General features: G+C 39.6%; 2 protein-coding genes and 1 long non-coding RNA gene across 53 annotated transcripts in view; 2 read left to right on the top strand and 1 right to left on the bottom strand.

Annotated features, from left to right (window-relative positions):
• The window catches only part of LOC104448713, a 37,813-nt gene extending 27,957 nt beyond the window's left edge, over positions 1 to 9,856 (top strand). For 32 of the 50 annotated variants that reach the window (XR_005551976.1, XR_005551975.1, XR_005552021.1 and 29 more), the window contains 2 exons: positions 4 to 1,740; positions 2,359 to 9,775. This is a non-coding gene — a long non-coding RNA (uncharacterized LOC104448713). Of the gene's footprint in view, positions 1 to 3; positions 1,741 to 2,358 lie in introns of all 50 variants that reach the window. The other 18 variants (XR_005551993.1, XR_005551985.1, XR_005552012.1 and 15 more) reach the window with 18 other exon arrangements.
• Positions 9,857 to 11,132: 1,276 nt separating this feature from the next.
• On the top strand, positions 11,133 to 11,687 carry LOC104448703 (pterocarpan synthase 1). The gene has a single exon (XM_010062588.3). The coding sequence runs from the start codon at positions 11,133 to 11,135 to the stop codon at positions 11,685 to 11,687; it is 555 nt and encodes a 184-aa protein (XP_010060890.2).
• Positions 11,688 to 11,957: 270 nt separating this feature from the next.
• LOC104448704 (mediator of RNA polymerase II transcription subunit 18) lies at positions 11,958 to 15,107 on the bottom strand. 2 transcript variants are annotated; one of them, XM_010062589.3, is made up of 6 exons: positions 14,801 to 15,107; positions 14,056 to 14,124; positions 13,278 to 13,377; positions 13,143 to 13,200; positions 12,696 to 13,052; positions 11,958 to 12,437 (listed from the first exon to the last, which is right to left on the bottom strand). In XM_010062589.3, exons 2-6 carry the CDS (start codon positions 14,089 to 14,091, stop codon positions 12,335 to 12,337), a joined length of 654 nt encoding a protein of 217 aa, XP_010060891.2. In that variant the 5' UTR covers positions 14,092 to 14,124; positions 14,801 to 15,107; the 3' UTR covers positions 11,958 to 12,334. The 2 variants fall into 2 exon arrangements, with proteins under 2 accessions (XP_010060891.2, XP_010060892.2); XM_010062590.3 differs by having other exon boundaries at positions 14,056 to 14,118.
• Positions 15,108 to 15,162: the final 55 nt, after the last annotated feature.

Genomic DNA, 15,162 nt, shown 5'->3' with positions numbered 1-15,162 from the left:
CAGTGTCCTTGATCATCTTCCGGACTGGTGAAGAACTGAAATTTCGATGAACTCCTGCTACGTAAGCTCTCACTTCTTTGATTTTGGTTCTTTTGATGTCCTCACTGTCAATGTGTATATGGATCAACCTTAATCAATTGATATGTTGGCCGTGCTTTTATGATAGGGGGTGCAAGAACTAGCTTGACTGTGCTTTGAGGGTTTTTGGTTCGACTTGATATCTCTGGTCGCCATTGGATGGCCTCTCTGTTGGACGTACTTGAAAGAAGAGAGTACTAAATCTCCTTAGTTGCAATAAGATATCTGTGTGGGTTTGCTTAGCCTATAATTTCCACTGCTGCAATACTTTCTTCTGTTACTGTAACTTTGCTGGGGACATTTCACAAATGAGGTGATTTGTAGGTGATGTGTTGATTTTAGTTTGTAGTGTTACCTTGAGGGCCTAATTTCTGTATATTTTAGGTTCTTGTTGATCCATAGGACTATGAAGAATTTTCTGCCAGGAACTAAGATATACTTCATTGGAAACTGTTAGCATCTCATTCTGAAAAGATGAACTGGTACTTTTGCCTTTTAGCTTCCTAATAACGTACACCGTGGGGGTTTCTTTCATCACTAGAAGGTCTCTTTCTTCTGGTTGGCATATGTGATCAGGCCTCACATGGGGATGATGACAGGACAGCCATCTAGACATAACTTCCCTCGGCATTGCTTTACCTTTCTTCTCCTTTCTGCTGATTCTCTTGTTTTTGTCCATCACAAAGCTGTGTTGTTACGTGTGTACTGTCAGCGGCGATATGGCTGATCAGGCTGGGAGGATCAGACACTAGCTGCTTGGTTGGCATGTTTGTCAAATTTTGGTACTTTTTTTTAGATTGGTGAAACTGAAGGGGCATACAACAATCCTGCAGTGAATGAGGCTCTGATTTGAGGTTTTAACATTTCTGGTGAGCACAGAGTTCAGTCTACTTCCCCTTCTAGTTACTTATGATACCCTAATGGACGGTGGGGAACGTCTACTTTGTATGTGTAATCTAATCTAAGCATCAAGCATAGCTGTTGAAGTTCTTTAGGTCTATGAATTTATAGATCTCCAATTGCATCATGATCCTTTACCAATGGTGATCTGTCATCCAGATTAATTCATGGTTCTAGTGACTCTTTCTCAGTGGCTCTGCAAGGATTGTTTGGAGCCATCTTCCTTCTAATTGGAAATATCAAACTTTTGCCTTATGATCAGTTTCATTTGCTTTGGTATTTGCTTTGAAGGCATGAGTTTTGAAGCATCTAGCTGGGTCTATTTCCAGAACAATGCTGGTGAAGGCTTTAATTTTATACAGAAAGGTTTATCAACGCTATTCAGTTTCGAGTCTCCCTCTGATCATATCGGCTAATCTAGTGGCTTCCATGCTATACGGATTTTTTCAGTTGTCAGCGGGTGCTTGTTCCAGTTTAGAGAGATCTCACTATGGACCCTGTGAGGATGCTAATTGATCAAGCTGTTAGAGAATCCAAGTTCTTGAGCTGGGGAAGGCAGGAGGTTATTATCTAACGCAATTATGTTTAGTTGAGCTACTGAATTGTTGTTTTTCGTTGTGGATCAGGGTGATGAGTTATGTCTGGATCTTTCTATAGGGATTATTTGTAGCGGCATGAACTCTGCAAAGATCTGGTTTATGATATTTTCATTTCACAGATTAGAGGAGATGCGATGGACATCTAGTTCTCTTCCTGTTGTAGGTTGGAGTCCTTTTTTTTTTTTTGGCAGATTATGCTGAATTTGCCTGGTTTGTGTTGAAGTGTATTGACCCGTTTTAACTAACTTATAGTGAAATGACTTGACTTAGCAAGCTTTTACTTTTTGCTTCTTCTGGGGATATTTTTGGTATAAATGGTTTATTTTGGGGGCCAGTTCAAGTTTCTGTCTTCGATGTCTTGCTCTCATCTTTGTCTTTGAATGTGACTGGATAAAACTACAATTACTACTATTGAGTCTTGTGTCCAAGGCTAAGTCTACTTGTTGTGTAGCTTGGTTGGGGCCTTTACTTTTTGCTTCTTCTGGAGGTATTTTAGGTATTATTGGTTTGTTTTGGGTGCCGGTTTATGCCTTTCTCTTCGATGATGTCATGCTCTCATCTTTTTATGTCAACTTCACTGGATAAAAGTACATCGAATCCTGTTTCAAGGCTAAGTCTAGTTGTTTCTTTGCTTGGTCATTTGGTGGCACACATTGATGGCTACTTGACTAATGGAGTAGTGACTGAGTCCTGACTGTTTGTTGCATTTCTTATCAAATGCTTCTGCCTTATACTTGTGAGATGGGAAACTGATTGCTGATATTCACTAACATCATGGCAGATTATCCCTTTCTTCTTTCAAGTTTGGTGCAGTCCATAGAAGCTCTCTCCTCGGGATGCTCTTTATATTGAATCTCCCAGTTGAACAAATTAGTTTCATAATGCTTGTGTGTTGAAATCAAGAGTTACTTGGTCACGAGTTCACTTGATCCCTCTATATGGATTCATGCCTCATTCTCTTCGAAACTCGTATTCTATCACCATCGTTTTCTGCAGAAGCTGGCTTTAGTTTTTGTACCTGGAAAACTATATCCGCAAAGATGCTTGGAATTTGCTCGTGGGGGTGCATGGAGTGGATGGTTTGGTTGTTTTTGCCATCTTTAGTGCTCGCACTTTGAATGAGATGGTGCACTGGACATGTTGCTTTATGAGCCAAGAAAAATTGACTGTTTTGAAGACCTCCCAAAGAATTGCGCCTTCCTGCAGGATGTATGGAGCTTGTAAAACTCTGCTCATATTTTTGGACATATTTCTGTCTATTGTCAGTTGCTCACTTTGTTGAGCAAATTGTGCAACTTTGTATCTTCTCACAAGTAAGACGTTCGTGGTTGACAAAAATCAAGCATAATTGTGCAGAGAGCACTTGTTATCATTTTGGTCTGGGCGTGATGTGCTAACTCTTGGAAGTGATGTCCTTGGCTAATAATCTGTATTTTATGGACTTCAAATTCTTGAGATTTGCCAAATGAGAGGTGGTGATTTTCTTTTGACTAGTCTTGATTTTCGTTTTGTGGCATCTAAATGTGGGGGTTCACGGTCAAGTTTCCTAATTGGAGATATTTTTAGTGTTTGCTAACTAGTAATCATGGGCATTATGGAATTGGCATCTCTTCCTCTCTCTTTTGGAAGTTTGCTTTTACAAACTATCCGGCTGACATGGGCACTTCGCCAATTAAATGTCTCTGCACTTTTTTCTGATATGAATGTTTTGTAATGGCAATTGGAGCCTTACAAAAGTGAGGATTCCCGTGGCTGCTGGGATGTTTCCTAGCAGATTTGAGGTCTCATCTTTTTTACCCTGGATAGCATCGTAGCTCCTCTCAGTGCAGTATTCCAGTTGAAGTGTTGGGAATAAGTCTTATTATCAGAAGAAACAAACTGATTTCATCATTTGTTGATGCCAATGCTCTGTTGCACGCATTCTCAATTTCAGCTGGTTGATCTTTTGATTCAGTCAGGCACAGAAATTGACCATACCAGCACTGGTCGGTTTATTTTTCTTTCCTTGAGTAAAACAACTTTGATATTACAGCTAAGCTATGCTGCCATTCACATCGACCTCACTCTAGCACTAATCTATGATAGCTATCATAAATTTGGAAAGTCTATAAAATTGAGCTTTATGATAAGCCACGGCAAAGCTCCATTTCAGTGCCTCCTACAGAACATTAATTAATTTGTTGAGAAGTAATTCAACCGTTAGTTTATATTAATTTATAAATTTGCTCCTATATATTTTTCGAATAATTTCTAGTTACTAAGTTCTTCTGTTGAAAATTTAATTGTTGTACACATAATCATTCTCAATTTATGATTAGCCTCTCATACTGTATTCAGAAATGGATGAAGAAATTCAATCATTTCTTTATATAATGCAAAAGATTAGATGATTCCGCTTGTTGGTAAAACTAAGTTGTCCTAATGATATTCTGTCCAATTCTAGCTCTTTCTTTGCCATAGAAACCAGGAAAGAGGATCCTTGTGCTCCTACTAGGAGAAGGAAATCCTCATAAAGATGTTTTTCCTTTGCCAGATTAAATGTAGTTACCTTTTTCCCCTCTCCAAGTTGATGAAGAGGAATGCCACTGCAAGCATTTTGCATATAGATCAATTTCCCTTTCACTTTTCCCTTACATTGGTAGTTTATGATTGTCGATTTGTGAGGGTGGGTGGCTTATTGTTATTAGCATGAGTACCTCAGTAAATTTGGCCACATTGGCATTTGGTATATTTTTTATTACCAGGTCTTTTTATTCGGTTTCCATGCTTTCTTTTGCCAATTAAATCTTTCAGTAGGTTTTTCAGTTGAGATAATGGATTCTTCTGATTTTCCATAGTGGGAAGTCTTATCTTGAGAACTTTGCTTTCGATTCTTATATTTACTACTTCCTATTGCTTTTAGTTAAAATTTTGCATATTGTTTCTTCAGGCATTTTCATTATCGAGTAGTCATTATTCCTTCTTCTGATTTTCCATAGTGGGAACTCTTATCTTGAGAACTTTGCTTTCGATTCTTATATTTACTACTTCCTATTGCTTTTTGTTAATATTTTGCATATTGTTTCTTCAGGCATTTTCATTATCGAGTAGTCATTATTCCTCTGCCAAAAAACATTTTCTATGAGAATGGATGTCTCTTGGTGGATGCCTGCTGTCCATGTAAGGTTGTTAAGACTACAGCTTTTGGTGCATGCTGTCCAACAACTTTTTTCTACAATGAAGATTGGATTTGTTGCCATTTCTTTCATGCAGAAGCCATCTTTGATTTCTCCTAACAAGAGAATAGGTTATCCATTTCTGCTGAAACTCTTATCTCGATAGTTGTTCATTCTGAAAATTGGGTGGCTACCTCTTTTGATGAATTTGAAGAGAAGTGGGCTGTGGGTCGTGTCTTGTATCTCAATAGTATCTAATAGTGTTCATTTTGGCCTGTTAATATGCACTATCTGTGTTCTTTCTGTTGGTACAGAAATTAGAGTGGCAACTGGACATATTATGCTGGCATGGATTTCCTGAATCAGTCAGGTCTTAAGGATGCTTATTAGTGACTGCCCTTCTCTGTGCTCCATTTTTTTATTGTGCTCTTTTTTTTTATTTTTACCTTCGAAAATTGGATTGACCTATACATTTTCAGGGGTAGAACCTGCTTTGGCATCAGGTGGGTTCACCTTCATCTTGGGTGGACTGGTTGTATCATCTTCTGACAGTTTGCTGTTGGTGGATTAGAGGCTATTTGATTGGGTTGTTAGATGTTTGTCAGAGTCTCTTTGTCTTGTTGATGTTCTTTGAGTAGGACTCTGAAGTTGATTGGAGTTGCAGCCATTGAAGTGGTGGGGTTGCACTTGCTTAACACGCACACAACTTGAACACTGTCTGTCCTTTTCTTCACTTCTCCTCCAACATCTTACTTACTAGATGGATAATGGACCCCATATCATGAATTATTGATCCATTGGAAGCAATATTGAAGAGATGTCTGTTAGAGTTATGGAAGAGAAAAAATGCTTTGCGAATTAGTTGGATGAAGTGTGAATATCTTTTGAAAGGGAATTCTATGGTGACTGCTTTCTCGCTCTTTCTCTTAGTTCTTTGAGGAACTAAGACTTTACATGATATGCGTACATGGCACGTGTAATTATTTATTGTCAGTTTCCTAGTTTGGATGCTGTTTGCTGGGTGACTTCAGGTCTGATGAACTTGAAAAGAGACATAAGAAAGTCCTTATTTTTCCCCTTCTGGCTTCTGGTTTGGGGTTGATCATGATGTCAGTCATATTTATTCCCACATATGGTTTTCTATGGTGCCCCTTTTGGAAGATTCCATGAATTGCCTAAGAATTTAACTTTTATGGAGATGATATAAAGTCCAATGTGGAGGCTTTTTTATAGCCCAGGGGACCCAAGGAGCACAAGATGAATATCGCATTCACATAGCCAATATTGTCCTTGTCTTACCTTTGTCAATGTGCCTTTGTCATGTGCTGATGAGGCTTTTAACACATCAGACCAAGGGCAGAGAGATGAATTGCTTGTTCGCCATATTCAAGGTTGTCTAAAGTCCAATGTGGAGGCTTTTTTATAGCCCAGGGGACCCAAGGAGCACAAGATGAATATCGCATTCACATAGCCAATATTGTCCTTGTCTTACCTTTGTCAATGTGCCTTTGTCATGTGCTGATGAGGCTTTTAACACATCAGACCAAGGGCAGAGAGATGAATTGCTTGTTCGCCATATTCAAGGTTGTCTGTTGTACAAGCAAACTAGGTACGTGCCCAATGAAGAACTTTTCACTGGGGACTTGGATGGGCTTGAAACCAGAATCCTCTTCTACCATGTGCTGAAAATGTGGGCATCCTACCAAAAACTGGAAGGGCTAAGGTTGCTCAGTTGAGGGGAGGGGGTTGAGGCTTCTCTGCTTGCAGTTGTGTTGGGGCTTAGCAAGCTGTCCATCATTGCTGTTCTGTACAACGCTCTGATTACAATGGTTTTTTGTTCCAAAGATAGTTGCTTTTTACCATTGCCGGGGTAATCTCCAGTAAGACTCCAGCTGTAGACTTTCAGCTGAATATGTAAGGACTTGATGCTTCTGGTCCTCTTTTTCCAGAGTTTTTTTCTCTTAGATTCTAGTGTTCGTGAATAAGATGTCTAGAACTTTTCACCTGTTTCCAAAATAATGGTGATTTTAATTTGGTTAAGATGGTCATTGGCACTGGGGTTTTTTATTCAGTTCTGATCATGATGCATCGTTGATAAGTTGGACAATGTGGAAACATATTGCTTTTATATGGATATGGTTTCTTTCTGGTCTTCAATTGCTATGGAATTTGATCAGGACAGAAGATTTACTGATTGTAGGAGTCTCTCAATTATTTCAGAGTCACTGTAAGAATAATACTCGCCTTAGTTTGGCTGGATTGGTAGCATTTGGTGCACTCCTCGGTGGTAATTTGACTTGAAATGAATAGTTGGATGCAGATGGATGAGTTTATTACCTTCTTGGGTAATTGCTTCAGTGGGATATGAGATTAGCCATTCTCTTTTCTTTGTTATTTAATTGTCATCACCTTGATTCCCTTGTGATGTAAATAAGATTTTCACCTGATGGAGATGTTTTACAAAACCTGTCCTACTCATTTCTCCCTATCTTCTGATGCCGTCGAAATGGATGGTCCTCGAAATAGCGTATACCAGGTGATCTTCAGGAGTTTTGATACCTCATCTTGCATGTGTTAAGCTTATAGCTAGCGTTCCTTCTGAGCCAGGATCAAACTCTTCTTTTGACTATGATTGGGCCCTGCAATGGTAGAACCTGGTGAGCCGACCGTACTTACTTTCCAACCTTCTATCTGTGGGCCTTCCTTCTTTTCCTTTTTTGTAAGACATATCAAATTGATGGTAATGGAAAAAACAGGATACGCCCTTTTATTAATATTACTCTTGTCACTAAAAATGCTTTTTCTTATCCTCATGAATGGGACAATATCATGTTATTTTCTATTGTTATATTAGTGCTATTTACTTTTGTTTGTTGGAGTCATAGGAATCCCGTTTACTTATAATCAAGAAGGAATTTAGTTGGATATATTATCTAAATTGTTAAATTCGTCTATAAAGTTTTTACATCTGAATTCAAATAATTTTGTGGATTGGTATGAATTTGTGACAGATGCAAGCTTTTCTGTCGATAGAAAAATTCACCTACCCCAATAACGAAAAACCTGACTTAAATGATCTTGCATTCAAATAATTTTGTCTATTTTTATCTTGCCTGAGTAGATTATCTTGAGGTACACATACATTACTTTGGGCTAAACCAAAAAACGAATATTTTGAAAACGAGTCAATGATAACCCTCCATGAATTCGCCTATATAAGCCGCGGCTAAAGTTGCAAAAATAAGAGCTTGAATACCACATCCATTTATAGTGAGTAATGTTCCTTCTTTGGTCATACAGATTCCTGCCAGCCAGTATGTTGCGGTCTCTCTGGGAAATGCTCCCCGAGCATGGTTATTGTGTTCCTGTTAGATGTGGAAGTATTTACTTGTGTCCAGCTTCTGGTATTATTGACAACCTCTATCACTGCTGATCCCTTCTATTTGTTCATTATAGTAACCTGGTTTTTGTTATACAATGAGTGTTCTGTATTAAGATTGGTACTACCTTGACCAAGTAGCCATATGGAAGCTCTCTAATTCTGACCAAGAGACAATTTCCAAATATTTGTCACTATTAGTCGTTTCCCTTCCCATTGATTTTTTCCTTGCAAGGCCATATCATTTGTGCTATCTGCAGTCAAGTGAACGTGAGAACTATCAGAGATGCCAGTTACTCCTGTAGATCTTCGTACTGATGTAGAGGTCTTGGTGTATCTCCATCGCCTCCTGGGGATCTGAATCCATAGCGGGGTTTTTGTTTGCCTATGTTTTCCTTGACAGTTGGTTAAGCACGATACAATCTTATCTGACTGTGAACATGTATTACTATACTGTGTTGAGATTTACTTGAACGTTCATATTTGGAAACATCTTTAGGGCCCATGATTATGATGATGGAGCCATCAGTAGAAGCTTGATGTTTGTATTTGACTCCTTTCAGAATCCCTCTCTTGAACTTGAAGTTTGAACGTAGTCATGACTCTCTCAACTGTTCTTTCTTTCGTTGGATGACAAGCGGGAGAAGAGGGTCATCTTGCAGATTCTGAATCTGTTTATTTGAAGAAGCCTGGATCTTCTATTTGCATGCACCTCAGCTCTAGGTTCTCATGCCGATTTCTAATCCAGATCCATTGATCTGTGTTCCTCAGCTCCTTCATTACTTCATCATCTCTTGCAATTTTTGGGCATTGTTGATAAGGAAGAAACTCAAGGATCAGGCAACTCAGACAAGAAAAGGAGGCCGATCGATGCTATGATATCCAGCATCAAGGCCAAATCCCAAGGCTGAGAATTACCAAGCAGTTGCCCACAGGGATTTTGCTCTTACTTGTGTTATATATAGTGGCGGAGCCAGGCTCAATTGACAGGAGGTACTCTCAACGTTAGTGAACTGTCCACAAACATTCTGCAAATCCATGCGTGATGCATGTCCTTTGTACTAAGATGTGCTACGACACAGATCATTTTTCAAATTCATATTTGAAAAGAGCTTCTGTGGCACAAGAACATTTTTCATGCATGCGTTTTGTAAACAGAGTTGGGTCTTTCTGTCCAAAATTTTGATATTAGTGCACTGGTTATGCAACTATCGCGCCAACCTCAGAACTGGTGAAAAATTGCAGTGAGGAAGGCTACTCTCAGCAATGCGGCGGCCACTGAATTTGTTAAAGAGTGGCTGGGAGATGGGTTGGCTACTGAGTGTAGTTGTGTCTTGATTAAAGAACTAGCCCTCATCCCATCTGGAGTGGAAAATCTGCTGCTCTGCTGAATGCTTTTGTTTCCTTCTTGTAGTTGAGTCAACAGAAACATCTAGAAGATGAGAGTTGCCTTCACTGTGGCGTGGCCGGAGGAGAGTGGGACGAGACCCAATTGTCGCTGCTCGAGTAGGGGTGGATGTCTTGAGATTGTTGGAATTTGTGTTGCCAAGGGAGCCATTGAATCTAGACGGCTGCCATGTAATTCTCAGTTCATAATAATAGTGTGCTCCTTTCTATCCGTGGATGTAGGTCAAATTGACCGAACCACGTAAATTTTGTGTGCATTTTTTGTTGGTCTATTTATTTTTTATCCGTGTCAGTGGTTTAGGTTTATATGAAATCATAAGACAGAACTAAGACTTTCATTGCGTAGCGCTCCAATCTTCTGATCTTAAATTAAAGATCCGTGCAAGTCACAATCAATAAACATGATATCTTTGTCTATTGTTAATGGTGGAAAATCAAAAGAAGTTACTCAAATGCTCGTATGGATTTTGTTGGTAAATAATCCTTTTGGTGGTGAAGGAGATAAATGAATTGGGAAGAGTTAAATTATTTTAGTTGCTTTGCTTGACAGACATGGTCTAAATTGAATGGTGTGATAAAACAACAAACGGGGCAGCGGGACTTTTAATCAACTTCAACTTTAAAGACTAGGACCCCGTCGAGCAGAAAAGAGATGCGTAATGGTGGGAAACAGCTTTTCCTAGACAGAATTGGGGCTAGAAAGCTTTCCAGGTTCATTACCGTTTCTTTCATTGTCATTAACTCATTCACATGATTGAATTATCCTGAAAAGTTTATACCTACTATAAGCTAAGAGAAAATAAATCGCATTTTGTCAATTTCATCTTAAGCTTTCAATATTACTAGAAAAGGATCCAATCGTTCAAATTTATTTCAACTTTATTCTGGGTTTTTTAACACATTACGTGAAAGCAAATATTCTGCTAAATTGCTTCTCAAATTTGGATGTTACCCCTAGAGAAAGAAAGATTATCTAGTTTTATTATCTAAGGGAGGATATTTGAGGGTGTATAATCGAACACATATATATGATAGAAAGGAGAATATCTATCAGGCTTCATATTTGGCCATTTCTGTCTAATAAAAATCTTTTCAAAATTTTTGGTATGAGAGCAAAGAAAAATGTGAGGATTCTAGAAAATATAGTCTTAATTGCAATGCTATAAACACTTGAGCCTAAGACAGGAATAAGATAATCAAAATGACAATTTTTTTTATTTTAAATGGAATCTAGTTTTGGGATAAGATTAGGCGTAATTTTGAAAGGTGGGGATCTATTTTGATAACCCAGAAAGGTAAGGATAAAATTGAAAAAGGAGAAAGGTGAGAGCACAAATTGTATCCCTATTTGGCCATTTAAAAAGAGTACAATTCCCCGCTTGTTTTAATAATGAAAATGAGGGCTGTGTTGTTGAAATCCGAGGCGCACATCGCAATCCCCTCCTGGAAAAAGAGGCGGAATTCTTAAAGAGGGTTAGGTGCAAATCAAAAGAAAGAGGAGCAGGTTGACCCAACCTTCTCGATGAAGGTGTACAAAACTGCACACAAACCGATCCACATTACCCCCTGAAACTTAAAACGATCACCTTCAATAGGAGCCATTTTCCTTGCACCATGTTCCCCCGAATCATCTTCTGTGGCTCTGTCATTGTAGCCACGCTCACGGTGATTCTCCTGGCCTTGTTCTCACCCGTGGCTCACCACCGCCAATCGAAGACCCAGTCGCCACCGTGGCTCGCCCTGTCTCTGTACATCCAGCAACCAAGCACTCCGAGCTCATATAATCAGCAGGTGGTGGGATCAGAAGGGGGAGCATTCATATTCCACCGGACACTCACCGAGGGCCCCAAGAACACTTCCAGAGTCATTGGCCGAGCTCAAGGCTTCATCATCCCCATCGAACACTTTGCACATTCAGCATTTAATGTTATTTATCTGACTTACGACACAGCAACATATTCCGGTAGTCTCAGTGTAGAGGCAAGGCACGTTGCTCATGAGGACAGACAAGAGCTCACTGTGGTCGGTGGAACAGGGGATTTTGCCTTCGCCCACGGACTGGCTGTTTTTGCTCAAGCAGAAAAGCATCCATCTGACATCGATCCAACTACTTACCATATCAAGTTGCAACTGAAGTTCCCTAACAGGTCTCAGACCATCCCAGGATGATGCACAGTTCAATCTAAAAGATTGTGCTACACATATTTTTGTAAAATTTTTTGCACCTCTTCCTATTGTCTTCCTCATGAAGATGAGAATTACCCTGTATTAATTTCTAACAGATGAAAATGAGAATGCAGCAGCAACGATTTGGGGTTCATACATATTACTGCTATTTTATCCACTTCGTATGGCAGTTTTAATTTGCCGATACCCTCAGCCTAAACTAATGATTAGCTAGCAACCACCAATTCAACTAGGCGAACAAGATCATCCATGTCCAATCCACCTCAATAAATGAAGTTAACTATCATCATTGATTGTCTCAAGGGGTCTGTAACATCACTGAAAACTTGTAATCAACAACTTACAGGAGAACGGGGCATGACGACCGCCATGGCCAGCTTAAACCATTGAGAATCAAGCTAAGCTGGAACAACCTAATGAAAATCTTACTCTAAGAATGTTGGTTACAATATCAGGACCACAAGAAATGAGAATAAAGTGCCATTTCACTTCTTGGTTGATTCATCACTATGCAGTTAGGTGAGAAGAATAACTAGCGCCATAGCATGGGAAGGACCTACACTGCAATGACAAAGAAGCTCTGGGTGCAACATGTAGTATTAGACAACCTTGTACAGTTTATGATCCTGTTATAAAGTTGTACCTCCACCATCAGACATAAGAGACGCAGCAGCAGCCGCCGCTGTTGGCACAACCCCAGTTGAGATGCCTGGCTTTGACAGGTGCAAGAGCCTGAAAACAATTAATGACAAATATGGTCAAAAGTTTAAAAGGAGTATCATATATTTAGACAAGCAAGATGAGTATTCCAAACATTTATTCTGATTCAATCTGATAAACAGTCTCTTCTTCTGAAACCCAAGTCTAAAACATGCATTATATATAGCAATCAAACATAAGATGAGCCCAATCCTAACAGCTTGCAGGAGAGAGGACCACAGAGGCACATATTACGCTGACAAAAGGATGGGACATTTTTAAGAAACTCACGGAGCAAGATGTTCACAAAATGAAGTCACAGCTGCAACTACTTCAGTATAGTTCTCTGATGTTGCAGGAGCAGTTACTTCAACCAGCTGCATACCAGGTGTCACTGGCACAGCCTCATCCGTCGCATGTAATTTTAACATCTTATTTACTGAAGATACAGTAACGGTAATCTGAACGCCCCTCTGGAAGTGAAAGGCAAATCCCACTCTCAGCAGCTCATGGTCCAATTTGTAGCCAAGAGCATAAAAGAAACGAAGTACATTCTTGCTCGCTTTGCTTTCTACCATGGGTCTCACAAGAACTGAAATTTGTTCAGCACCAGTGCCTCTCATTGAGCCCCCAACATGCCGAACAGTCCTGAAGGATAATCGAGTGAGAAAGATTGCATCTTCTCTATACCATCCAAACAAACAAGGAGCAATATTTGGAAAAAAAATCACACTTTACCAACTAGGTTCTGGTTGCGCAAGATCACACAATATTTGAACTTCTGAGGATACTGCACCTGCAATGTAGAGATTAATATTTTAAGTTGGACTGACAGATATCCAAGCCTCTTGGTTGTAAATTTGTAAAAATCACCTAGATTTGGACTGCTTTTCAGGCATAGCTCATGGATCCTCAAGCGTTCTTTTTGAACACCACAGAGACCTTGCAGAAGGATCTCAAGGGCCTCAACATGCTACATAATATGAGTAAAGCAAAAACTGTTAAAAGTGTACATAAGAAACGCAAGACATAGCAGTAGATAGTGGAGCTAGGAATTCAGAGGTAAAGAACCATATATTGGGAAAAATGATACACAGATAAAGTCAAAAAAAAAAATATCTCATAATTCTTTCGGATTTGCTTCTTAATTTATTTCTGAAGAGATCATTTACTGCTTTGTTAGTGAAGACATCCATCAACTAGATGATCAGAGAATGTCTAGCACAATCAAAGACAACAGTTTCCCAATTTAAAGCTGCATTGTAACAGTTAATGCAATTCTAAAAACATTCTAGAGTGAAATCTTAATGATGAATTGATGACCTCCAACTAGATCACTAAATAATAGCAGGTGTTCTGATTAAAAGTGGAACGAGAAACTTCATTTTACTTCAGATACATGATTAAGCTTCTGATAATTTAACAGCAAAGTTAGGAGATAATACACCAGTAGAATGAATCAATAAACTAAGCACTCATACACAATCTGAAGACAAGATCATCTCAAAAAACAGAAGCATAAGTTTGTACTAAAAATTAAACTCTGCCTCTATTTATTTGCTGCGACGAAGAACATAAAAGACTAAGGAGAAATGAAAGAAAGGACAAAACTTTCATCCGATGAGCTGCATAAAGCCAATTTGAAACTTACCTGTGTCTCTATAATTCCTTGGACCACACACTCCATCAAAAAGCTTCGCTTGTCCGCCAATCACTGAAACTTCAATGAGATAAATCAACATAAGAGGAGGGAAACCCATCAAGCAGTCGCCATGCAGACATTGGACAAACTATTTCCAAGGGGATGCAACACACCCAGCTTCTAAAATTCACAGAAAAGATAAAAACAAAATCACTTTTTTTTTTCTTTTTTTTTTGGCTCCTTTTGAGCATCCCAACTAGTTCAGATACTAAAGATACAACAAGTATCCCAACCCATTTCATCAAACGGTTGCCCTGCAAGTCATTCCACCTACAACTCAAGCACAAAGTACAGAAAAAAACACGCCCGATTTCGGGTTTCAAGTTGTCCTGCTCCAAAAGAACCTACGAATCAAGTTGAACTGAAAATTAAACTTCGGCAAATCCAACCTTCTCCAAACACTGTCATAATAAAGTGAGAACAGAAACGAAAACACCAATCCTCTGTTCGGAATTTACAGTTTTTGCGGATCCAAATTGGCAGAGCAATACGTATTAGCGAAGGGATCGGATAATGGGTTTCCCAGCCTAGAACCGGAATTGGTCCTGTGAAGTGTGAACTGGGAACCGAATCGGTCGGTCAGTTCTGGCTAGCCCAGTACGAAGCATCGACTGCAAATTTGATTGTTTTCCAAGACCACCCACGTAGAAGAAGAAGAAGAAAGAATCTCTGCGAGCTCCATTGAGAGCATTACCAGGCTAGAGAAGACGCCAGAAGAAGGCGCGAAATTGAGCACGCAATGGACGACGGCGACGGCGACGGCGACGGCGGGGGATTTGAGCGCTACAAGAGTTGGACTCGCTCCGACGAAACGGTCTCCACCGGCTCTCCGGCTCTCGCGATCTCGCTCGGAACCGGCCGCAATCTCCCGTTTCCGCCGCGAGCAACGACGACCGGAGCAGCTCCGCCGCTCGTTTCCGATTCTCCGACCGAACGAGGTTTTGGCTTGCGGATTCGTTCTTCACGAGCGAGTTACTACTTACAATATGAAGAATGAGTTATCACACCTTGGCTGAATAGCGTGGTTCTTGAACTTTAATTTTATTAATAATATAA

The sequence above is a fragment of the Eucalyptus grandis genome, chromosome 6 (assembly GCF_016545825.1).
Source record: "Eucalyptus grandis isolate ANBG69807.140 chromosome 6, ASM1654582v1, whole genome shotgun sequence".
NCBI classification, from domain to species: Eukaryota; Viridiplantae; Streptophyta; class Magnoliopsida; order Myrtales; family Myrtaceae; genus Eucalyptus; species Eucalyptus grandis.
This window is presented reverse-complemented; position numbering and strand designations above follow the sequence as displayed.

Bases quoted from the DNA above. Each gene is read 5' to 3' on its own strand.
- LOC104448703 (XM_010062588.3), top strand. From the start codon at position 11,133: ATGTTCCCCCGAATCATCTTCTGTGGCTCTGTCATTGTAGCCACGCTC.
- LOC104448704 (XM_010062589.3), bottom strand. From the start codon at position 14,091: ATGGAGTGTGTGGTCCAAGGAATTATAGAGACACAG. The intron at 13,378-14,055 runs GTAAGTTTCAAA...CATATTATGTAG, and splicing joins AAGGAATTATAGAGACACAG to CATGTTGAGGCCCTTGAGAT. The intron at 13,053-13,142 runs GTAAAGTGTGAT...ATTATCCTTCAG, and splicing joins GCGCAACCAGAACCTAGTTG to GACTGTTCGGCATGTTGGGG.